General features: G+C 47.5%; 1 protein-coding gene across 8 annotated transcripts in view; it reads right to left on the bottom strand.

The window, feature by feature from the left end:
- DOCK6 (dedicator of cytokinesis 6) overlaps positions 1-25,536 on the bottom strand; it is a 103,981-nt gene that overhangs the window by 37,553 nt on the left and 40,892 nt on the right. For 4 of the 8 annotated variants that reach the window (XM_053372177.1, XM_053372179.1, XM_053372178.1 and 1 more), the window contains 18 exons: positions 25,123-25,224; positions 24,870-24,956; positions 24,076-24,307; positions 22,362-22,520; positions 17,966-18,141; positions 15,457-15,561; positions 12,483-12,572; positions 10,798-10,893; positions 9,978-10,118; positions 8,930-9,043; positions 7,886-8,056; positions 6,278-6,417; positions 6,018-6,187; positions 3,807-3,958; positions 3,045-3,227; positions 1,469-1,595; positions 1,116-1,200; positions 58-154 (listed from right to left, as the gene is read on the bottom strand). In XM_053372177.1, the coding sequence (XP_053228152.1) occupies positions 58-154; positions 1,116-1,200; positions 1,469-1,595; positions 3,045-3,227; positions 3,807-3,958; positions 6,018-6,187; positions 6,278-6,417; positions 7,886-8,056; positions 8,930-9,043; positions 9,978-10,118; positions 10,798-10,893; positions 12,483-12,572; positions 15,457-15,561; positions 17,966-18,141; positions 22,362-22,520; positions 24,076-24,307; positions 24,870-24,956; positions 25,123-25,224 (2,427 nt within the window). The remainder of the gene's footprint in view (positions 1-57; positions 155-1,115; positions 1,201-1,468; positions 1,596-3,044; positions 3,228-3,806; positions 3,959-6,017; positions 6,188-6,277; positions 6,418-7,885; positions 8,057-8,929; positions 9,044-9,977; positions 10,119-10,797; positions 10,894-12,482; positions 12,573-15,456; positions 15,562-17,965; positions 18,142-22,361; positions 22,521-24,075; positions 24,308-24,869; positions 24,957-25,122; positions 25,225-25,536) is intronic. The other 4 variants (XM_053372180.1, XM_053372182.1, XM_053372183.1 and 1 more) reach the window with 2 other exon arrangements.

A 25,536-nucleotide genomic window follows, 5' to 3' on the forward strand; every position in this document is an offset into this window, starting at 1 on the left:
ATCCCAGAGCCTTGCTCTGGCGGGTAGGTCAAGACTGCAGTCTACATCAGATCCTACCTGCACAATGATTTCTAGGGTGTCCAGCACCACCATATTGGCTTCTGTGGCCATATTCCCATCCACCAGAGCCTCATGTTCCATCTCTTCCTTGGATCTGAGCAAGGGACAAAAAAGGGCGTGGGTTTAAGACGTTTAGAGTCACCAGATGCCAATCCTCGCTTGCATGGTTATTCCGGTTTTCTGCTCACTGTGCTGCTCGTACAGGCCTGCCAAAGGTTGGAACTACACTAGGGACATGCAAAGCCAAAGTCGTTTGGCTTCCATGAAATAGGTAGCTAGTTCCTGCAATTAGCTCTTGCCAAAGATCAGGTGCAGCCCCAAGGGGCCTGCAGCACCTTCTCTATAAGGGTGGGAAAGCTGGGATATGGGATGATGGCAAGCCAATGAGAAGGAACTAAAAGCACATCTCTATCTTGGACTCAGAATCTTTATCCCACACAGTCTTTTTCTCTATATGCTTTCCAACACAATCATGAAAACTAAAACCTGAGTTAATTCTTTTTATAAAAAAAATAATAATCTAGTAGATGCCCTGAATGCCATGTGATCATGGCTATATGACAAACCAAACACACTAATTTATGATTAAGGCACTGCACACAACTCACACACACACCATGAGAATCACTGTGTTCAGGCTCAAGTTTGGTTCCTGTTCTTGGGTAACTGTCTGCACTGTGAGGATTGTTCTATAGCTTACTGCTTGCGGTTTGTCTGGAGGAAATAAACCATGAATCTGGATTTTAGTGTTAATGCTATGCTAAATAATGGCTTCATTTGCAACAACAACAGGGCGGAGGGGGAGCAAAGTGGCCACCGTCTTCTCTTTATTATTATTATTATTATTATTATTATTATTATTATTATTATTCCCAAAGGTCTCAGCAGGTTCACATAAACAGATCACAGTATATAAAATAAAAATAAAAGGGTTGCTCATTTGGACTCAGCCAAGGTTTTGGTAAGTATTATAGGTAAACCAGTCCAATGTGTGAATGTAAACAAGGTACTACCTATCCCCTGATCCCCCCCCCCGGAGTTGCCCACAAACGCACTTGTCCACCTTGTCCGAATTCTGCCTCCAATGGGCAATATTCTTCCTCCAGCGAACATTTTCTTGGTTTCCAAATGGACTCCGCTCTGTGTCGGAAGGGGAGGAAAGGCATGAGTACCATGACAGATCAGAAAACTCTTCCCCACCAAGCCTAGTTCCAGTCACCAAAAGCCAACCCTTAACGTCTGAAAGATGCTTCAGCTAGAGTGAGCCTTCAAGGGAATGAATAGAGTTCCCTTCTGATCACACAGATGGTACTCCAAAGAGTTTATATCTGCTTACTTCCAGAAGCTTGCTTCTGGAGACTACAGAAGCAAGCTCATGATAAACAGCCCCACCCTCTCTCATTCTCACCTCGGCTGCGTCGCACCATCTCCTGACGTGCCCCAATAGTGCCCAGGATGGCTTCTTCCAGTCGTGCTTTCATGTCCAGAGACTTCTTGAAGGTCAGGCTGTTGATGCGCTCAAAGGCCTTCTTGCCCTGTGGATGGAAGTGAGTCTAAAAGTCCTCGCTGCTAAGCAAGAGGGGGAGTTTGGCTGCAGGAGTAAAACCTGGCAGGCCCAGAACTCACAGAACAGGCTGACAGTTGCTCACTGAAGAATGTGGCCGAGTGCTCATTTCAACAGGTGCTGAGCAGTGGGATGTGAAGCCCCTTCAGCTTTTACCACGGAGAATGCTTCTGGCTAGGGCCACATCAGCACCAAATACAATAGGCTACCTATTGTAAGCTACCACACTTCAACATCTGGCAAAGAGGTATTTTGGGGCTCCAGATGCAAGGTTCCCACCACTCCCCATTTTAGCTCATAGCCGCCAACAACAACACTTAATTGAACTGAATTGCACTACTGGACTTCACAATATCTTATAGGAATGATTTCACTATAAACTGTTAGTGGCTTCTTACATTTAGCTTCCTATTCAATCTCCACGTTAGAAGAATTCTTACAGCAGGGGTGGGAAGAAGGTAGATCAGGACCTACTGGTCGATCTCTGTGTGGCATGAAGCAGATTGGCAAGGATTTATGCCCCACAATTTAACAACAACATGACTCTCCCTGCTGAAATGGATCGTGGTTGTGCTTAGATGGGTGTGAACCAGGGGGTGCATTTCGTATATGGAAGGACTGTGAACTTGACTCAGTTCTGGTACTCAGTACAAGTTCCTGGACTTAGAATTCTTTAACTGAAGTGTATGTCTTTTGCCTGGGGCGCAGGTGGCGCTGTGGGTTAAACCACAGAGTCTAGGACTTGCTGTTCAGAAGGTTGGCAGTTCGAATCCCCGTGACAGGGTGAGCTCCCATTGCTCGGTTCCTGCTCCTGCCAACCTAGCAGTTCAAAAGCACGCCAAAGTGCAAGTAGATAAATAGGTACTGCTCCGGCAGGAAGGTAAACGGCGTTTCCATGCGCTGCTCTGGTTCACCAGAAGTGGCTTAGTCATGCTGGCCACATGACCCGGAAGCCAATAAAGCGAGATGAGTGCCGCAACCCCAGAGTCAGCCACGACTGGACCTAATGGTCAGGGGTTCCTTTACCTTTATGTCTTTTGCCTAAGGCTCCAGCAGGTGAACTCTCAGGGTTCTATTAAACAACAGAGAGCTCCTACAGCCTGAAGCCTGTCTGCTCTTGCCTTAAGACACCCAAATGTTGTAGAACCGCTGTTTTCTAAGGCTCTCCTTGGAAGGAAACGCAGCCTCTGACTGTCGCAGTCAAAGGCTGCATTTCTCTTGCCTCTTCTCCGCTCTTTGCTGGCCACGTTCTGTCAAAGACTGCTTGGCTTTGAGGTCTGCAACCACTAAGGAGTTTGTCTAGGTGAGGAGTCCAGCCAGCTAAAGGTGGGATTCCTGCGTTCTGTCCCCCAAAGTCCTGGGATGGGGAGGAGTGAAGCAGGGGAGCCATGTTTGGTTCTCTCAGCGCCTGGACTCTAACCTTATACTCGAAGCAAGAGACACAGAGGTAGAGCAGGTCTAGGAGACGGTTCACATGCAAAGCAGAGAGGTCAGCAAGCCAGCGATGCAGCACAGCTCCATCTGCATTCTTCAGTACCCACAGGAGACACACCAGCAGGTTGCGACTTGCTTCAGCTGACAGCATGCTATACTGGCGTGGTGGCTGCAAACAAGCAAGAGATGAGCTCAGCCCAGCTCCACTTGACCCAGACTCCCCCTCTCCCAACTAAGCGTGCCAAATGGCACAGTGCATCAAAGAAGGCAGAGGCAGCAGTGGCGCCCTGCTGCTCTCTATTCATAAGGACCTCCTTTCCTTTGGTTTTGAGGAGCAATGTTTTGGGCCCACATTGCCTAATGATATCACTATGTCGGAATAGGAAATGCAAGTAGTAGCTGGATGGAGTTTTTAAATTCTGAACACACAGAGACTTTCCTGCTTAAGGCTGAGAGCTGTATGCTCCTGGGTTCATTCCATAGAAATGGCTCCCTGCTTAAATGGGAGGCTGTCCAGTAGCAGGTATCATTATCACTGAGGATTCTGTCTCTAAAGCTGAGATAGGGAGCTTATGGTCTTCCAGATGATGTTAGATTCATCAGCCCTGACCACTGGGCTGAAGGGAGGGAGTTGGGAGTCCAACAGCACTGGAGAGCTATACAAACCCTCATCCCCTTCTAATGTGCAAGTATTCCCCACCCAAGTTTCGGTTTCGTTCTCTAGCCCCAGAGGACAGTGTACACTCACCACTGATGGCATTTGGAAGACAGTGGACCGATGAGCGTGGGGCAAGGGAGAGCCAGCAATGGCCATGGCAACTGACTGGCTAATGGTGCTGCCATCCCCATCGCCGTCCTCAACCGTCACAGAGGCCAGCCGCCCTCGCTGGCTGAGGTTCTCTGTAAAGTTGAATTAATTGCCCAATAAGGACCAGTGAGGGAAGAAAAGATAGCCCAGCCACCACCACCGCCCAGTCAATAACTTTGCATACTGATATTCTGTTTATATATATATATATAGAGAGAGAGAGAGAGAGAGAGAGAGAGAAGGACAGCTAATTTGCACAAATGTTCCTTAATAAGGTTTTGACTCTCATTTCCCTCTTCAGAGACATTCCAAGCAGCTAAAATGAACAATAAAGGCAACGGAAGCTAAGCAACCCACCAAAGCTAATGCAAGCTAAGGTGATGGGGAAGCCACTTCAAGATTTTTTTGTTTGGTTGATTTCACAGACTGATTTCGTTGAAGCAATTTCTGGCAAAATCAGAGCCGAGGCCAGGCTGGGGCCATGAACCATCCCTGCAGGAAAGGACTTCTGCAATGCTAACCACTAAAATGAAGAAGGCGAGACTCCTAGCAGTGTATACTTGGCCATTCCAGGGGCCTCAAGCTACCTGCAAATTATTGGGGTTAACAAAACACACTTCTTTTCCCTTATATAAGCTCTGGGGCAGGCTCTCTCAGCCTAGTGCCTTCCAGATTTTGTTGGACTTCCACTGGGCCAGGACAGCTGAGACTCTTATAGGACCGAGTTCACACAGTCCTGGGTAGCTTATCAAGTCAGTTCCAAGTGTCAGGCTGTGAGATTCCTTGCTTAAAGCTCTGGATTCTATTATAAGCACCAGGCTTTAATCCCAGACTCTTCCTCTGGCTTTCTTTTCTTTTGTTCCTTCACAACTTCCTTGTTTTCCCTTTCATTAGCTTCTCTATACTATATCATGCAGTCTTTAAATCTGCATGACTTGAGACTTCCTTTGTGGCTCTGACTCTGCTTCAAATGTTGTACGTTTCCCCAAAACAAATGAGAAACGACATGGGAAGCTATGACACATAACCAAACCACAAATCACCACTCAAACTGTGGCTGTTTTCCAGGATTTCCTGAGCTGTGAGACTGACATGTTTCTGAATATTCAAAGACTGGTTCTCTCTTCTTAAGTGCCACTCTTAAGCTCACTTAAATTGCATTTGCTCAACTGACAGGCTTTAGATTTTTGCTTTTGTGTTGTTCAGTAAGTGTGTGCTGAACTGATGATGGGGAAACATGCTAAGGATGTTCTAGTTAGGAATTAAAGGACAGAGTACAAAAGGAATTAACTAGGAAAAAACAGAAGGCAAAGAAATATAAAATAATGTTTTTTCTAGTCTTATAGCTGGGTGTCAAATCATAACACATTAAAAGGCATTGTATTTGGAACAAATCCTTTGTATCCTGTGAATCAGAGAACATTTACTTCATTGACTTTGATATTAGAAAGAATGAATGCAGCAAGTTGCTCAGAATTTATAATTTCAGAGCTAGACAGAAAGCTAATTTGCTTTCATAAACTACAAATAGGAATCAAATGGCATCAGATGTAAGTGGAAATCTCTTTGATTGAATTTTCAGATACAAAGAGATGTCACCATTTGCATCTCTCAACAAGAGTGTGATTTTTTTTTTGAGAAACCTTAGATAAGGAGACAGAACGAACAGTTTTAATGGTGGATGTGATAAGACCTAGCCAGAGAGATCCTCAGTGATACTAAAAACAATATAAAATAAAGAGAGAACCTGGTTTTAATAACAAGGCCAAAGTACTGACCCAATGCAGAACAGCAAAGCATTTTTTAAGAAGTCAGCTTGGTATGGCTTCACAGAATGACCAGCATATCAAACCTCAGCTAGCGAAACTCATATGCTGGACAGCTGGATTCTCCTCCCTCGCCTGGGAGGGCAGCAGCTACAGTCAGCGAGTTTGACACAACTGGGATTGATGCCATGGCCACCCAAGCCCTCTGCTTAACTGGCTCTATTCCAAGTATGCGGAACAAAACTGAAGACAACAGGCTTGCCGGCAGCAAGGAAGGTTGGGGAGAGGCTGTTGTTTCTGAAAACCGGCTAGGAATCTGCACACATTGGTACCTCCACCCATTGCCACCCTCCTCCCTGCCTCCAGAAGGGCCTCCTGGCCTCACCTGTGAAGTCGTAGAGCTGGGGCAGGGCGTCCATGACGATGCCAATCAGAGGCAAGTACAGCTGAGCCACGTGCTCCCGTACCGAACGGTCCATGTAACGAGGGTCCGAGTCGTGGCTACACAGCAGGTTGTGAAGAGTGCTGATTGCCTTCTTGTGCAAGAAGAAGGCTCTGAGGCAAGGGAAGGGAAGAGAGCAGGGATGTCAGAAAGGGCTCTGGCTACAAGGGCATCAGGGAACCATCCCAAAGGATCACACCTACCCCTCTGCATCCGGCTCCAGGATGAGAGCTAGCTCCATCAGCACCAGCCCTGCCAGGAAGTGCTGCTGCCGAAAGGCCACCGACAGCTCAAACATGCTGGCCACTCGTTGGTCCTGTGTGTGGCTGGAGAAGGCTGAGCCCTGGGAAAGGGGAAAGGCCATAAGAAATCAAGCAGAGCCGACCCCAGCCAGCATGTCGTGAATGGTTCCTTTCCTTATCATTGCATGGAAAAGAACAGCGTCCAAGCTTCACATCTCAGTTGCCATCATTTACTGGTAGCCTTTCGAACGAGCCAGTCTCTCTCAGTTGTTGCTTTCATGAACTACTTCTTTAAAAGGGGGGGGGGGGCAAGGAGAAGAAAGGAAAGGTTCCACAAGTGTCAACTACGAAAGGTGATTGTGGCGTTTGCCCTCCTATGTGTGTGACATCATACTGGGTTCATAGGGAAAGGGTTAACTAATTGTAAAATGACAAACCAATGGGAACCCAAGGGGCAGAGTTAACTGTGTATAAGGTTTAAGCACAGAGAGGATTTGTTAAGAAGAGTTAGGGTTAGAGTGGTTGAGAAGACAGTCTGGAGGTAGACGAGAGAGGGAAGATAAGTTTGTGAGTTGCGCTAGACTGGTGTGAGAGAGGGAGAGAATTTGTTAAGAGGAGCCAGTCAAACAGTTGAGATAATCAGTCAGAAGGTATTAGGAAGGTATAGGTCGGTAAAGAAACTAAAGTTAAGATACTGACAGGAATATTGTCGGAGAAACCATAAACTTGTTAATGTTTGTAAAATAAACTTGTGGGTTTTTTTGTGGTTCACTTTTAACAACTGACTGGACTCAGTGTTTTACCAGAGAGTAACTGGTTGGTGGCAGCGGAGAAGTGATCACAGTGGTGGCACAGGGATCAGTAGACCGTTAAACGTCCGGGGACCCTGTGTGATCGCCACAGTGATATATAGCTCTGCAGGAGCAAGGGAAGCAGAGAGAGTTGAGGGGCAGGGCATCAATCCTCTGCAGTGTTTCATGACTTCCTAGGGGTGACAATGCTGCCCCTTTCAGCCATGGGGGCTGGGGACTGACCTCCCCAGGGAGAGTCAGCTCACATCCCCTGCCCAGTCACCTCTTGGTGCTCACTGATTGTCCCATCCATGGCAACGCTCCCAATTTCTTTTCTGTCCCTCCAATGCTGCCATTTGCCTCTTGGTTTTTCAACATGCTGATTCCTCTCGCTACCAGTAAAAACTTTCTGTCTCTTTCAAGTCTTTCCTGGAAGCCTACTTCTTCGGCAAACCTTCTTTGAGCCAGCAGCCATCACCCCAACACACCCCCCTACCCCAATTCCCAGTGGTATCTGCTACCTGGCCACTTGCTTAAGGCAGCTCTGAAAGGGATCAGACTATTTTACGGAGAGGGCATCCATTAGCTGTTCAGGATAGCAGAGGCTGGGGGCAACAGGTCAGCTGCTGCCTTCATGCCCAGCCGGTGCGCTTGCAGAGACACCTGGCTCAGGGTTGTTCAAGGCAGGCTGGTGGGACCAGATGGAGTCATGCTCTGACTCTGATCCACCAAGAGCATCCTCTTCTCACGTTCCCTTCCCGTACACTGGGCTGCTTACCTGGGAGGTTGCTGAAGAAACAGAGGGGGAGGGGGAAGCAGGTGGGGAGAGGCCACTGCAGGGCAGGTTCAGAGTGACGTAGTGCTCATGGCTGCAGATGATACGGATGAAGTCCATCCTCAGAGCAATGAGGGCATTGGGGTTCTGGGTGGTCAGCAGCCTGTTATTGATCTGGAGAGGAGGAAGGAAGGTAGCTGTTATGGGCTTGGTAAAGTCCAGTCAAAGGCAACTATAGGGGTGTGGCGCTCATCTAGCTTTCAGGCCAAAGGAGCCGACGTTTGTCCACAGACAGCTTCCTGGGTCATGTGGACTAAACCACTTCTGGTGCAACGGGACACTGTAACAGAAACCAGAGCACATGGAAACGCTGTTTACCTTCCTGCAGCAGCGATACCTATTTATCTACTTGCACTGGTATGCTTTTGAAATGCAAGGTTGGCAGGAGCTGCGGCAGAGCAACGGGAGCTCACTCCATCACAGGGATTCAAACCGCCAACCTTCCGATCAGCATACGCAAGAGGCTCAGTGGTTTAGACCACAGCACCTGCCGCATCCCTTGTAGGCTTGGTACAGCACTGTGAACCCTCCAGCCTCTAGCAGAGGCCACCCAGAGTCACCATCTCCTTCCCCAGTGTCCAGTCTAACATCACTTGAACTGAGTGAGGGTTCAAGCTTTAACCAATTACTTATGTATATATTTGCATTCATACCCCACCTTTCCTCCAAAGAGCTCAAGGTGGCATACATGCTTTTCTTCTTCCCCGTTTTATCTTCACAACTACCCTACAAAGCAGACCTGTGGCTGGCCCAAGGCCACCCTATGATCTTCATGGCTGAGCAGGGATTTGAACCCTGGTCTCTCAGGTCCTAGTCCAACACTCCAACCCCTACAACACACTGGATCTGAGTTCTGCACGTACAGAAAGTTTTCCGCATCCACCTATCTAAATAAAACTCTTGCCCTCTCTCCTAGTTATTGTGCCCTCTTCCAGGAGGTAAAATTAGCAGCCTGGGAAAAGAGAACCACTGGGTTCCTCTTGTTACCTGCTTATAGTAAGAACGCAGGAGGTTGAAGACAAAGCCGCGATCCATGAGGGATAGTAGGTCATTGAGGAAAAAGGCCAGGCTGCTGTTGAGACGTTCCACCAGCTCAATATCCTGCGGAAGAAGCACAGAAGTATGTGAGGTGGCAATTGAAGGGGATTCCATGGGGCTCTGGCAACCCCAAATGCAGGGTCAGAAACTGAGCAAATGGCAGAGGGGATTAAGACCATGTGAGCGAGTTCAAGCTGCTAGCACAGAATCAAAATGGGGCAGATATCTCACAGAATTCCCACACATTTCAATGAGGTTCGTATAGAAGTTCTCACCAGATTATACACAAAGGTTTCCATTTCGCTCCAGTTGTGAATTTTAAAGGGAGATCAAGAACAACTAGCCATCTTTGGATTTTTTTGTGGTTATATAATCACATAAACTATTTCTTTTTTAAAACCCACTTTAAAAAATTGTAGATTGTGGGGGGTTTTGCGGGGGTGTTAATACAGCTTAAGTCACTCAATTGTAATATATATGCACGAATGGATGCACATTTATAAAGAAGGTGGGTAAGACTTGCTGGATGTATCTACCTGTATTATTAAGGGCTGCTATATCCCCACCATTAATGTTTTAATCTAGCAAGGATACTATTTTATACAGATAGTCTGTTTGGGTTGTTTTTTAAAAACCACATTTTACATGAAAAGTGGGTCACAGCAATACATTCTATCTAGGGCATTCAGTGCAGGAAATTCCATATCCATTATGTTTTTTGTCACTTGAGAGATCCTAGGAGTTATATGAAAATGTAAAGCTTGGGTTTTATTTGTTTACACCTGCAGCTTAGGAGGAAGAATATGGGAAAGTAGAGAAACCTGTACCTTGTTGCTCCCAACACTGCACTTTTTAAAGTTTGCACTCTAATGCAGGTCAAGGTTTAAAACATGCAAACATGAATTAAGTCGCTTGGCTTGTTTGTGGAGTGATGCGAATAGGAAACTCTGAAGGAATGGATGGAGAGGCAGGCAAACAAAAGAAACCTTGCACAAACCTTCTGGCAACGGCTAGCGATTTCGGCACTGACGGTGCACACCAGGGCTGAGATGTCATCAATGAAACGGCCAGGGAAACGCAGTTTGCGAGGTGCCTCCAGTTTGTCACACAAAAACAGATGGTGTGCCATGCTCTTCACCTAAGAAGAACATCAAGGGCATTTCATTCTCCTGGATCAGCACCCACTGCCCAATTATTCTAACCCCTTTGGGAATTCCAATTTAGACTGAGCTGACCTGTACGGCTGACCATGGTTGGGGAAATCCTCTCTTAGAACAGTGCACTCTACTTGGGACTATCTGCACGTGAGCAGCTGAAAATCAGTTAGGCTGCTTAAACTACTGTGCCAAAGCTGCCGGCCTGACTGAAGAGAGGTTAAATATCCTAAAAAGAACTGGCAAAATAAGACAGGCAGGAAAGAATTTCACTTTAAATCTGAGAAGTCTGCCACTGGGATTATCACAGAGCGACTAATACTTCTGTTCCTTTCAGAAACCTTCCTCGACTTCCAAATACAAAATGATGAAATTTGTACCTAGGTTTCAACAGAGCACCCTGTAGAACTGCACATCAGTTCTTTTCATTGCTTAATATTTTAGGGAAGGTGGTTGTTTTTCCCCAAGGCTGATCTAGGATACACCTTGAGGGACAACTCAGTTCTCTCATAACTTTCTGTAGTGACACTGTGCAAAGCAGAAATTTGGAAGCTGGACAGCAAAGGGACAGTCTACATAAGGCAACACGTAAAGCCAGATCATGGATGCTCCTGGCCAGAAGGCCAACAATTTTTTTAGGGAGATCAGCAGCAAGGGGCATACCATCAACTGGAAGAAGAACCAGGCTTGATGCAAGGCAGCTTCCCGCACGGAACTGGTGCTCACCACCCACTGCAGGGCCAGTTCTTCATGAAGCAGCTAAAAGAGATTCACAAGGAGAAGAAAGACTCAGCATGCCCCTTGCAGAAATTCAGGTCAACCATTGCAGGACTGAGTACAGAGTCACAGGCTGGTGCTTCTGGCGCTACCAGCTGCTTTCAAACCAAGGAAAGAGAGAGGGAGTAAAAGTACAGCCCTCATCTGGACACCCTATTCTTCAACTCAGAATCTGTTTGATTGCCTGTCAAAAAAAAGTCACAGATCTTCAGAAGATGCTGTTAGGTTAGAAAAACAATGACTGAAAAAGACTAGGAAATTGGCCAGGTTTTGGAATACAGGCCTAGTCTGAAAAACCACAGATTCCTAATGAGATTTCTGGGGAGTCATTCGTTCCCCAGTCAATTTACACAGATGGATGCTTCTTGGTGTAACTGACACCCACCCAACTCATCTCACTTAGATCATGGCCTTATCTGAGTCAGTGGCCAAGGAGTCAGAAGCCTTGTAGCATACATGCTATAAACACAGCCATTTAGCGACTGGTTGTGTTGTTCACTCCAGGCTTTCTGCATGCAGAATGGGAATGAGGGGGGCACACACAAAACTGCTCTCATGTCTAAACAGAGTTATCAGCATCCAACTTTCCCTTGTAGTTCTCAAAGAACTATTATCTGGATACAACAGCACAGTCTGGACTCTGGACCATTCTGCATTCAGAACTCGACAGCCCAGACCCACTTCCTTCCTCTTGATTAGGTTGGGTTTTTATATATATATATATATTCCATATAATGTTAAATATGTCATGAGTGAAATAACAAAAGCTGAAGTGGCCAAGAGTCTCAAGCTGTCCTCCCTCCCAATGAGCTCCAGCCAGGAGCAGCTCCCATCTAGGACTGCCTAAAAGCGAGAAGTCTACATGTTTATTCCTGGCAGACACATTGAATGTCTCCCATAGACATGGGAGGAAGGTTCAGGTGAGTTGTGTATTATGAATAGAAGACTCAGAGCAGCAGCTCTGCGAGAAAAAGCCAAAAAGATGGCAAATAACACTGAAGGAAAGAAAGTAGAAATGGAAGTATGAGAGCAAGCGGAATAGCATTCAGAGGAGCGTGGGATTTTTATCATGACTTAATTGGTTTGGTTCCCAAAATCAGCAGGGCCTGAATTTCTTCATGGCAGAAACCAACCACAGATACATGATCTCCACCCAAAGGGCTTACCCAAGGCAATGCCACATCGCAGAGCTGCCTGCGCTTCTGTTGCCTATTCAGAGCACATAACATTGTTACACATTCACAACAACCAGCGCCACTTGCTTCTGAACCAAATACTTATACTCAGTGCTTTTTTTCTGGGGGGATGCATACCCCTCAACATTTTGCGAATCTAAGTTTGGCCTCACTGAGGGACAGTATTTCAATATGAGTAGGAAAATGAGAGTACCCCTAAACATTTTTTTAGAAAAAAAGAAAGCACTGCTTATGCTAGATGGATTCGATGCATGTCTACTTGGAAGGAAGTTCCACTTAAATCCATGCAACTTACTCCCAAGGGTGCATAGGATCCTAGTCTTAAGTTTGTCTTCCAGGGCGAAATTTCTGGGGTGCTTCCCAGGCTCTCTCTACCTTTTTGGTTGTTGATCTCATCGGGGTGGCTGGAGGAAAAGTGGAGTTCTCAAGATAGGAGGAGATACGATTAGGTGCTCGCTCCGCAGCCTGTGAGATGAGCAGAAGCAAGAGAGAAAAGAAGAGGACACAGTGGTGGTGAAGAGGTATTACTCAGGATGGAAGGAGGAGTGAGGTGATGGTTTGCAGGAAAAGTGCCCGGCTTCCTTAATGAGAGGAAGGAGCTCAGAATTTGAAAGCAAACCACAATTTGGAAGGAAGCAGGAGTCTAGAATGGATTTGCAAGGTCACCAAACTCAGGGCTGCTCAACCTAGACCAGATAGGCCAAACCAATGCTTATATGCAACTCAGTTAACAAACAGGACGACTTCCCACACACAAGGGGAGAGCACGTTCAAGAAGAGTAATAAACACCAAGTGTAATCAACCTGTTGCCCTGGCAGGATGAGTACTTGTTGCACACAGGAAGAGCAGGAGCGTCCATGGGGTGCTTTAGGTAAAGACCAAGGCCTCCACTCCTGCCTGCCTCTCTAGTGGTGCACTGCTGTCCAGTTCAGTAGATTAGAAGGCAAACGTACAGCAAAGGTATGGAGAGCGCTTGCTTATAGCCATAGGATGCGCTCTCATCATAGCAGCTATTATTATTTTTAAGCAAGTGTAACTATCAGCAGTTAGGCGAGACAGGTACCTGCAGTCCACAAAGCTGCCATTAGATGGCACTGTTGCAGAGTGAAAGACAATTGCCCAATTTAGAGAGCTCTGATAAGGAAAATACAGTGATACCTTGGTTTACAACCATAATCCGTTCCGGAGGTCTGGTTGTAAACCAAAACAGGTTGAAACCCAAGGCATGATTTCATCAATGGGGCCTCAAAAAAAAAAAAAAAATCAGTTGTAATCCAAAAAAAGGGACACACACTTCAGGGTTTGACGTGGTTGTAATCCAAAACGGTTGCAAACCAAGGTACAACTGTACCTAACACACCCTGTACTGAGAATGCTACATAAAATCACACGAGTTATGGCTTCTTCCCAATAATATTCACTGACTGCTGAGGGTAGGGTAGGGTAGGATAGGATAGAATAGGATAGGTGGGGGAGACGCATCTTTCCCATGTAACAGGAGTGTCCAACGTCCAGCACACATTAACAATTTCACAGAGAAGCATAATACCAGCCATATGTTTGCTGTGCATGGTGGAGGAAGCAGCTGTGCAAGCCCAGAAACTGCCTAATTTCACTGTGCAGAAGGACTTCGGAAGGTGGCTACTCTATTATATGGATGCAGAGAGAACCTTGGAAACCTTGAACCTCACATATGCTTAGGCTGCAAGTTCAAAAAAGCCAGGGAGCAAATAATCAACGCTGCTGTTTCCTTAAAACAAAAAGACATTTTAAAAAAAATATCTATCACATTTTTGCTTCTGTCTTTCTTCAGGGATCTCCAGGCAGCATACATGGGGTTAACCCCTATTCATTCTCATGCATCATCCTGCGGCACGTTAGGTTGTGAGGTGGAGACTGGTTCAAGGATATCCTGGAAACTTTATAATTGCTGACAAGGTGTTTTTTTAACTGAAATCCCCTTAGTCCAACTTCCACAATCTCTGCACTGCACCACAACGGCTCCTCCCACTCTCCCTTCCCGCTTTGAAGTGTGGCCCCTGGCAAGCAGCAGTTCCTGCATCAATAGTTTAGTCGCTGCTTTGGCCCAAATTAGACCTGCAAACCAAGCCAGTCGCTCCTCTGCATGCATGATCCACCTGCCATCTTCCCCTGCCCCTTCCGCCTTCCAGGAAGGGTTACCAAATGTCAAGTGCAAAGAATCCTGCCAACTGTGATCCATCATGGAAGGATCACAAAGCCTGAAGAGAATGGAGGTGGCATTTATAAAATAATCCATAAAGGAGATTTCACGATAGCCCTGACCCAGGAAGAAGCAGAGGAGGTGAGGTGCTGCCCAGGCTCCTAACTGCACCCTGGGTGTCAGACAGCATTATGTCTGCACTGCTTTCAATCGCTCTTCCAAACTGCTTTCAGCGAGCACAAAAGGGTCAGTTGCGTGAGGAAAATAAATAAAACCTTGCACAGACCTTTGCAAACAAACCTCTCCCCTGACATTACCAAACCTCAGATGACGGAAGGCTACTGATATCAGAACTATGCTTCCCGTGTCAGGCAGTGCAACCTTCTTTGTACCACCTCATAACGCTGGGACTACGCCTCTAAAACCTAAGGCTGCCTTGTGCTCTTTTGGGAGGAAGGGTGGAATATAAACAGAATAAATAATAATTAATATTAATAACGATCAGTGCTTTGGGGTAGAAAATGAGGTGCCAGCACTCCTATTTGGATCAAAGTGCTGTGGGTACCAGCACAAAATGGCTGCCATGGGGGAACAAGAGAGAGAGAGAGAGCTGGAGGTGAGTTCTGTCACAAAAAGGCACGAATAATAATACAGTCAAACCTTGGTTATCGAACGTAATCCGTTCCGGAAGCCCGTTTGGCTTCCAAGATGTTCGACAACCGAGGCGTGGCTTCCGATTGGCTGCAAGAGCTTCCTGCACTCAAGCAGAAGCCGTGGCAGATGTTCGACTTCCGAAAAACGTTCTAAAACTGGAACATTTACTTCCGTGTTTTCGGCGTTCGGGAGCCAAAATGTTCTAAAACAGAGGCGTTCGGGAACCGAGGTTTGACTGTAATGCTATTCTTTTGGAGTGGCAAAAGAGAAGCAGATGAAATTTCAAAGGTCAATCCAAGAAGGCAGCTTTCATTTTCATTTTTTCATGAAAAACATGTCCCCTGATGCCTGTTGTGGTGCTCAACAGCCCCCCACCAACTCGAACCTTCTGGGAAAACATAACTCTTTACCCCAACGCAGGCATTAATGGCAGGCACACTCTGGTGAGCAAGTCAAGGAGAGGAGCAAGGGGTCGGAGCACCAGGGAGAGGGGAGGGGAAAGGCAAAGGCACCTGCTTCAGATCCATGCTGGAGTTCGGATGATTCCTACGAAGCACAGACTTTGGGCCTCCGGGGGCATATGCTGAGTTGACCCAGGAGTGAGAGCGGTCAATCCCCTAGGGTAGCGTGCAAGAGAAGAGCAGGAAAGGAAAAACAATCAGAACCAAGAAACCAAGGGTAAAGAGCCACAACCATTGCTGCTGTGATCGCAGAGAAGGAGGAGGAGGAGGAGCCTTAGTTAAACCAGGGCCTGCAATTTCCATGCAAGTGACCAAAAGGAACGCACACAAAGCATCATAATGCATTAGAAGCCCAGGTTTTCCATTGCCACAAAGCCCATTGACTAGGGGGGTTGTGTGCCATATGTTTTATGGTCACAGAATGCACCTGAGTGGGGCACCAGTTTGTAGGGAAGTCAGGGAAGCAGGACAAAATAATAGGAGAGGACATGGCATGAACACCTGTAAGGGTCTATACCTGGGGCAATTTGATTTTAAGGGGGGCAATTTGAAAATGAATTATTAACAGTGTTTTTTTGCATTTCTTATGGTTCTAGGGGCCTCATATACAGTGTATATATATTGTGACATACACATTTTTAAAATTAAAATAAAATTATATGTTGGGGGGGCATCAAGATTTTAGAGAAGCTTAGGTGGGGCATGGCCAAAAAAAGGTTGATAACCACTGATCTATACTGTCTCCCACTCTGCTTTCCTCCAATTATGAACAGCAAGCATGCGCGTGGAGGGGGTGATTCTGATCAGAACAACAGCAGAAGCAAAGGGTTAAAGACCACCACTCACCCAGCCACCCACCCACCTCATGCCATGGTCCCGATCCAGTTTGACCTCCTCACCCCCGCACTGGCTGTACTTTCCTTTGTAAAAATCTTGCATACCAGGGCTAACCAAGTAACAAAACACCACACATACTCTGCCCCTTGAAGAATCTTAATGGCAGTGATCACCCTCCAATGTTTCAAAAGAGGGAAAGTATTATTTCAGGCAATTGTTTTTCCAAAACAAAGAATTAGGATTAGTGGCAGGGTGGTACATGTTGGTGCTGGGCCCAGGAGGGTGGCGCTTGGGCACTCATGGCAAATGACTGCAATGACTACTGGACTCCTATTTATGTGATTATTAAAATGCCAGATGTATACAAATAGTTTATTACCAGTGGGAAACCTCTGGCCCACAGAGATGATTAGGCCCATCCAGGCCTCCCCACTTGGCCCACGGGGCTGTTTCAGTCATATCACCTTCTCCTGCCCTACATCTCATGTCACCTCCACCTGAAGTCATAAACGACATCTGGCGTGAGGCAGACAAAGCTGGGGTTTGCAAGCAACCACAAAGTCTTGCACCTGCAAACCACCTTTAGTTACTGGGGCTTGCAAATAAACGTGCCTTTGCCTGCGTGGTTTGATTTCAAACCAAGTAGGCAAAAAAAAAGGGGGGGGGTCACTTGACATCACTGTGCCATCTGGTGACTGACACATAAGCTGCCCCACTCCTCTATCAAACCTGGTCCACGGAGGGTAGGGGGAGATAAGGCTCTGATCCAAGGGATGGATCCAGCTTCACATCCTTGAGGTATATGAAGCTCTCGGACAACTTTGGAACTCCCTCCCTGGAGAAGCTAGACTGGCTTCTTCCTTGTCCTTCTGCCAACAGGTAAAGACTTTCTTATTCCAAGAGGCTTTTGGGAACTGACTGCTTTTGATGAAAGGGCCGGTGCTGTGGTGTTTTTATTGCAACTCTCTGTATGATCTTTTATACCTATATATAGTTTTAATTCTATCATTTTTGTAATGATTGGGCTTTTTCTTCTTCTATGTATTTAGCTGTTCCTATTCTATCTGTATTCTGCCAACCTAGCAGTTCGAAAGCACGTCAAAGTGCAAGTAGATAAATAGGTACCGCTCCAGCGGGAAGGTAAACGGCGTTTCCATGCACTGCTCTGGTTCGCCAGAAGTGGCTTAGTCATGCTGGCCACATGACTCCGGCCTGGTGGAACGCCCTGTCGCTTGAGACCAGGGCCCTACGGGATCTGATCTCTTTCCGCAGGGCCTGTAAGACAGAGTTGTTCCACCTGGCCTTTGGCTCAGAATCAGTTTGATTCCCTCCCCCTTTTTCTTTTTCCTTTCTCCTCCTATGATGAGATTGCTCCCTAATTGTTTTAATATTGTATCTTAATCTTTTAAATTGTATTTTAATCAACTTGTTTTTATTATTGGTTGTTAGCCGCCCTGAGCCCGGTCTTGGCTGGGGAGGGTGGGGTATAAATAAAAATTTATTATTATTATTATTATTATTATTATTATTATTACCTGAAAGCTGTACACTGGCTCCCTCGGCCAATAAAGCGAGATGAGCGCCACAACCCCAGAGTCGGCCACGACTGGACCTAATGGTCAGGGGTCCCTTTACCTTTACCTTTATTCTATCTGTAAGCCACCTTTAGCCCCCATCATGGGAAAATGAATTAACAACAACAAGAACCCTCAGCAGCGCTTACCTTGCTGCCAACAATCTTCTGAACCTCTTCATCTGGGGAGTTTGGTGTGGTGGTCAGGTCAGGGTTGCTGTTGCTGATGCTTTTGGAGCGAGAGAGATTCAGGCTGACAGGGCGCCCAGTTGTGCGGGACAAGGTGGCGTACTGGATGGGGCCACTGTGGGGTGGCATTCCAGTCTCTGTAAAACACAAACACACACAAACCACTAGGTTAAGTCAAAGGACAGGTGGGCATATTGGGGTGGGAAGAATGCTATTGAGGGACGACGCCTCCAGCAGTCACAAATAGGCCATCACTTCCCATGGCCATGAGAAGACAATGCGCTGCCACTGTATCCCAATTTATCCTCCATTATTTTATCCTTAGATACCTCCTCCCTGCACCAGAATGGAGCATCTCAAGTGAAGAGTCCTTCTGGCTCAGCCAGAGGGCGTGATCTGGCTGGGACACACTTCTGCGCTCCAGAATTGCTTCCCCCGTAGGATCTGGGATACCTTCTTTTCAATCCTTGTTTTTCCTCCATGTTCCGGTGGCATGGCCAGGTTTAATTGTTGGGTTTAATTAGTTGGTGCATCTTCCTAAGCTGTAGTACTTTCTGTCCTCAACCCCCTAATATCCCTATGGAAGTTTAAGGCTCTACAAGTCCTGCCTTTCCTAGTGGGTACAGTCAGTTGCCCATAAATCAGGCATAGGCAAACTCCGGCCCTCCAGATGTTTTGGGACTACAATTCCCATCATCCCTAGCTAACAGGGCCAGTGGTCAGGGATGAAGGGAATTATAGTCTCAAAACATTAGGAGGGCTGGAGTTTGCCTATGTCTGCCATAAATGGATATCCTCCTTTCTCCAGCAGAGCAGAAGAAACCTTCACATACTCTGTCTTTCGGCGAGTCCTAATAACCTTTCCCACCCTTTTTTGGGGTACATCATCCAAATTTCTGAGTCGCTTTCCTCAAAAATGAGGACGAGCCTGCCTCTCTGCATACCAGAGACCACTGAAGAGCAAGTAGCTGTGTTTAGGCCACTCCTTTTTCTGTAGGGCCAAGAGTCTGGTTTCCCATCCCTCGTTCCTGGCACAGAGCTGCCACTGAACACCAGAGGCAGAATGTGGAAGAGGCACTGCTAGGATGAAAATGTGCAGGGAGTGTCTACACTGAGAAGAAACTCCAGGGGTTAGATGAAGGAAGCTCAGAACAGCAGTGGCTGCCCAGCTCCACTGCTGTTTGGTGCCAGATCTAATCTGCACTTTTAACTGCCAGGCATGGTGCCAAGGGACGCGGGTGGTGCTGTGGGTAAAAGCCTCAGCGCCTAGGGCTTGCCGATCGAAAGGTCGGTGGTTCGAATCCCCGCAGCGGGGTGCGCTCCCGTTGCTCAGTCCCAGCGCCTGCCAACCTAGCAGTTCGAAAGCACCCCTGGGTGCAAGTAGATAAATAGGGACCGCTTACTGGCGGGAAGGTAAACGGCGTTTCCGTGTGCTGCGCTGGCTCGCCAGATGCAGCTTTGTCACGCTGGCCACGTGACCCGGAAGTGTCTCCGGACAGCGCTGGCCCCCGGCCTCTTGAGTGAGATGGGCGCACAACCCCAGAGTCTGTCAAGACTGGCCCTTACGGGCAGGGGTACCTTTACCTTTACCTTTATGGTGCCAAGAGAAGGGGAAAACAGAAATCCCCAACGCTTGCAGCTAGAAAAGTTAGAGGATGAGGAAGTCTTGAGATTTTTCTGTTTTTGTCCCCCAAGAGACTTTTGATAGTACTGCAGTCCATGGAGGACAAACGCCGAATGATCCCTCTCCCCTGGCCCCTTGGGAGTCTGGGTTTTCCAATACTGGGTGGAAGGAGCCAGCCCATAACTGGATGCTGTCTCCCTTCTGAGTGAGGAACATGTCCACTCCAATGATGACAGAATTCAGATTAAGGAGGATGTCTTCACCACCTGTCGCAGTGTGTCGGCCAAAGAGGAAGGGCTGCTAGCTGGGAAGAGGAACTGCCTTCAGTGCTCTGTGCAATGGCCTTCACATGTATGATCATGGATGTGAGGAAGGACCAAAATTTCTCTTCCCCTCACCAGTGCATGCCTGTTTCGAAGCAAGTGGACTTTCCTTCACCAATTTCAATATGTGCCATGTCTTTCCCACCATCTCCTGCAAACCACAACAAATAATCTCCCTGTATGCATCTCATTAAGAGTATTACTATGACATCATTTCACTATCAGAACTTCTTGATGGTGGCTGGGGATGGAAGGGAAGTGGTTGGTCCTCTTTTTCCAAGTGGGGGTGCTCTAAAAACCTCCTCCATCATATACATACATTCACTACCACCAATAAAGCTCATTCCTCTCACCCCGGCCCTGTCAAGAATACAAAGAGAATGAAGATCTCATGATACTGTTAATATTGGCTAAGAGCGCAGGTTGAGAGAGTACCATATTTCACTGCATAATGGTCACATTTTTAATGCTGATTTTTCTTTTCAAAAAAGCAGGGTACAACTATTATGTGGTGGCGACCATTACGCAGTGAAATGCGGTAAATGCATAGCTTAGCTTAGGTCTCTAACCCAATCCTGCAAGCCCCACACAGAGAAGCAGGAGGCCAGTTGCACAGGCCCTGTCTCAGGCAGTTACCGGGCACTGGGCACATCCACAGGTCCCAGTTGCCCACCTCCAGGCAGGACCTTGCCGCTGTCACATTTCTCCTCCATCGCTGGCTCTCAAGCCAGGCCTCCTCGGTTGCCACTGCTTTTGCTCCCCGTGCAAAACTGCCTCATCCTCCACAGGCTGAGGGCTGACTTGGCCAACAGGCAAGTCCCGCAGGCAAGCCTGGGCCCGCAGCGGAACAGGAAGAGGGTGGGAAACAACTGTGCTAAGAGCTATTCCATTTACAAAAGCAGGCAAAACAAAACACTTCAGAGCAAAACAAAAAGTCTGACTGACACCCCTGTGACTATTATGCAGGGAATGCTCTGGAGACTGATTTTAGGATCCGAAAAAGGGGGGTGCGACTATTACATGGGGATGGGGAAAGAGCTGATGTGCATTGAAACTAGTAGGGTTGGAGGTCAACAGTAAGTGGAGCCAATGACGGGTGAAGCCAACTAACTCCAAGTCTCCATCCTGCTCCCTACTGAGCTCTACAAAGGAGGCACTGAAACAAAGGAGGAAGAAGCTGAGAGCCAGCTGGTTGTAAGTTGGGGGTTGGCTGGGGGAAGAAATGAGGGAAGCACCCCATTTGCCCTAATGGACTAGCTTCCAGTAGCCACTAAGCCAAGGGTCGGCAAACTATGGGCCCCGTGCCGGATCAGGCCCACCTGGGTCCTGGATGCGGCCCGCACCGCAAAGCCGGAACATGCTGCGAAGCCGAGACTCCCGGCAATGGCAATGGGAGGAAGAGACTGAGCAGCGGCGGCTCTGCCACTCAAACACCATGCCTGGTTTACCTCAGTGCAGCGTGGGGATGTCTCTTCCAATCAAACGCCGCGCCTGGTTTACCTCAGCGGCATTTGATTGGCAGAGACATCCCCGCGCCGCGCTGAGGTAAACCAGGCATGCTGTTTGATTGGCAGAGATGCCGCTGCTCAGCCTCTTCCTCCCGCCGCTGCCACCCTGGTGCTCCTGTGGGCCAGAGAGCGGAGTGGACGAGCTTGCTCTGCCTACCCACGAGAAGCAGCAGCAGCAGCGGTGGTGGCGGCGGCAGCCCCTGGGAAGGTAAGCACAGCGGCTGGGGCTGAGGAGTGGGGAGTACTTGCCCCCCTCGCCTCTTCTTCCAGCTCCACCCCCCCCCCCCGGTACCGCTTCTCCAGCCCACCACAAGGTCTGAGGGACAGTGGACCGGCCCACCCCTAAAAAAATTTGCCGACCTTCTCGTGTTCCATTTTGGGCTATGCAGTCTGTCCCTAAAAGCTACTAGTCTACTGCTATGACTCATCTGCTTCAATTGGCCTTAAATTATTCAGAAGTCCCATCTGTCCCACGTATGACCTTTCCTGGGAGGAAACTCATGGAGCCAAGTTAGGTACCTCCCTGAACATGCCCATCTATCCCTTAGGGGCAGGCAACCTGCTGACTAATTTCATGGAGATAGAGGGAGGAGGAGAATAAGTGGAAGGAAAGAGATGGTAGGCAGAGAAGGAAGGAGCACTGCTCATTTTTGCCTCTCGACTCCAAGACTGCAAACATCTCACAGTGTCCGCTGGGTGCCGATCAAATCAGGCCGCTTTTTTCCTTGAAACAGAAACGCACTGCTATCAGCACAAGGAGCTGGGCATCTCTCATAACTCTGGAGCAGACCAGGGTTGCAGACCAGGGAAAATGGCACCCAGGGCAACATGAATGACAGCCAGGCACTTGCTCCTATCCCTCCTCCTCACACACACATGGAACTAGACACTCTGTGCTATACCTGGTAAGCCTGGCTCTGCCACAGGCAGACGGAAAACATAGAAGATGTAAGAGGCCAGCAGATGGTTGTGGCCATGCTGGTCCTGGCTGCTGTCAAGGTTCTTGTGGATCTGGTTCACCATCACGGCAATGGCTTCAAAGGCAGCACGGCCCAGGTTCACTGAGAAAATGGGGAGATGTGTGGACTTGTGTTAATGACCAAAAAGTGGCGCAAAACACCAAACACTGGAACAGAAAGGGCAAGCAAAGGTTAGATGGTTTTCAGCAAACAAGAAGGATAAAGGCTGCTTGATCTTGGGAATTCATAGCATGTTAGGGCGTGCATAAATTTGGAAAAAAGGAGCAAATGTGGGCTTTTTTATTGCCCAGTTTGCAAGGTCTACCACTTGTCGTTCTTCCTCCCCATCTCTAGTTCCTCGGACGACAAATACACAGGCTGCTGAAAACTAAAAACCAAAAGAAAACACTTCCCTACGTTTAACCTGGGAAGAAGGTTGACCTTGTGCCAAAAATGTAGTGAATGTGTTTCCAAAAAATTATGTTTTCCTTCAGAAATCCTTACATAGAAAGATGCAGCTGTAGCTAGAATTAGGCGCAGAAGAATACAGATACAAATGGGACTTTGGTCTTCTTTATTGCTGCATGCTGTACTTTAGAAGAAGAAAGGCACATCGTAAATCTTTCTTGCTCACTGCTTCCAACACCTGCTTTAAAGCATGATGTGGGGTGGGGTGGGGTGGGAAACACCAGGAGGGGTTCTTGATCCTGAAAGAAAAGACCTCTCCCCTTCCCATGAGTTCTCAGTTTTTGGCAGAGGACTTGGGTGAGGGGGAAACAACATTGTCCCTAGCAAAAGGCAGATCTTTCAGAGAAGTGAATTTAATTGTGACAGCAACACTGGCAATCACGTAAATGGAAAAGTAATAAGCAACTGTCAGTACAGTCATACCTCAGGTTGAATGTGCTTCAGGTTGAGTGCTTTTGGGTTGCGCTCTGCGGCAACCAGGAAGTAACGGAGCGCGTTACTTCCAGGTTTCGCCGCTCGCGCATGCGCAGACGCTCAAAATGACGTCATGCACATGCACGGAAGCGGCAAAACGCGACCCACGCATGCAAAGATGCGCCATCGCGTCTTACGTTCCATTCAGGATGTGAATGGGGCTCCGGAACGGATCCCATTTGCATCCCAAGGTACCACTGTAGATGAATGGTTAAAACAACTGTGATACTGAAATGCCCCTAACATAACAGCCCTCCACTTTTATATTAAGAAAGGAGTTTTGTTCAAAAGTAGTCTCTTTTTTCCTTGGGAACCCCACCCAAATTTAACCAAATGAATGCTGCGCTCCTATATTTATGACTTGTTTTATGTGTATTTCTTTTTCATTCAACTCTTCCCAACCTGCGAGCTGACCCATTTTAACACACATCCTTCTACTTCCAGAGTTATGAAGCTGGGATTCTACCACAACCCATGTTTCCCTTACCCTATCCTTGGAGTCAGTGATGCCAGTATGGAAAACCCTGTCTCTTACCATATGACTGTGCAAAATGTGAGAATGCTTCAATTTCAGATTTTGAAGACCCTTTGTGAAGCATCCCAGATGCTCAACCAAATATGGCCCAGACAATGGTAACCCCAGATGCTCAATATGGCCCAGACAATGGTAACCATGGGATAGGGAGTGGAATAGGAAGAGAAGCACAGCACTCACCAATCTGCCCTGCGATAACAGGTGGGTACACAATGAGTTGGATGAGCTTGTTGAGAATCTGGTGGCTAAAGACAACCAGGGACTCCAAGCTAGCCACCCGTAGGTTGCCCACACTGGATTTCAGCTCGGAGTCCATGTTGTTTTCTGTGAGGATTACGTCTTTTAGGCGGAAGGGAAAAGTGTATTCTTCCACCACATGGATCAAGGTGAAGAACTTGTCCAGAAATGGGTCCTGCCAGGATAAAGGATAAGAAAACTATGGTGTAACTTCAAAGCATCTCTTAAATGTGGAGTGTCCTTTATTCATTTCAACATCAACGGAAGAACAGATATGTGCTATCTCAAGAATGCTTTGTATGTCTTTGATAATTTCTCTTTGAAAGATTAAGGATTGCCAAGTTGAACCAAACTGATGTTCAGTCCAGCTCAGTATCCTAAACCCCAGAGAGGTAAATGGCTCAGATGTATGTTCTCCCAACATGCATTGTTTTGATGAAGTAACCAAGAAAACCCCATTTTTCTCTCTGAGATGCTCCTTGATTTTTCCAAACTGAAAAATAAGGCAGCTGTTTTTGGACTTCTAAAAAAACACTGCAAACAGCTTTCCACAAGCATGGTGCTAGAAAGTGAGCTAGCATCAGGCTTTAATTTAGTTCAAGGCTTGGAGACAGGACAGTTGGTGCAGGAGTAAAAATCCCAGCTGGCATGCAAGAACATGGCTCAACTGAGTTCTGCTTCTACTTGGCTCTACATTCCATTCCTTGCAACGTGAAAACCTCACCACCTCCTCTCACCTGAGTATGGACAGAAGACACTGCCAGCACCTCCACATTGAAGACCCCCTTGTGGTTATCCACCCATTTCATGCCAGGCAGCTGCACCTACAAAGGAGCAACAGGGATAAAATATAATGCCACTAAAGGGTGTCTGCAAAGGACTGAGAGAAGAAGGAAAGCTGGAGATGAAGCAGCAAGGAAAAGAAGAGGAGAACATTTCTCATTTCAGCATAAGCAAGGAGAAGCCCTTCAAGGGACTCCCCTTACTTACATCAGGGGTGAGTACCGAGTAGCTGGGAGGAGGCTTGTCAACAGACACAGGCAGGCAAAACTGTCCTGTTCTCAGCCGGCCATGTTGCATGAGGGGGATCCACTGGAGAGAGAGAGAAAAGGCCTGAGTGAGTCCTAGCGGGATGACATGTCTTCCCTTGTCAGTCCTTCACCTGCCCCTCCCTGCCCACAGACTGCCTTTACTGAGCAGGGGACAGCAGCAAATCAAATACTGCCCGCTGAGAAGGAAGATTTGATACTGTACCCCACCTTGTAAATCTTCACTACTCAAGGTGGATGGAAGGACAGGAATCCCCCACAGGAGATGGAAGGGCACTCTCTGTGTCCAGGGCAGCTGTCTACCAGCTCCATCAGGTACACAGGCCGAGACGCTACCTGCCCGCAGACTATCTAG

This window comes from Podarcis raffonei, chromosome 17 (genome assembly GCF_027172205.1).
Source record: "Podarcis raffonei isolate rPodRaf1 chromosome 17, rPodRaf1.pri, whole genome shotgun sequence".
NCBI lineage: Eukaryota > Metazoa > Chordata > Lepidosauria > Squamata > Lacertidae > Podarcis > Podarcis raffonei.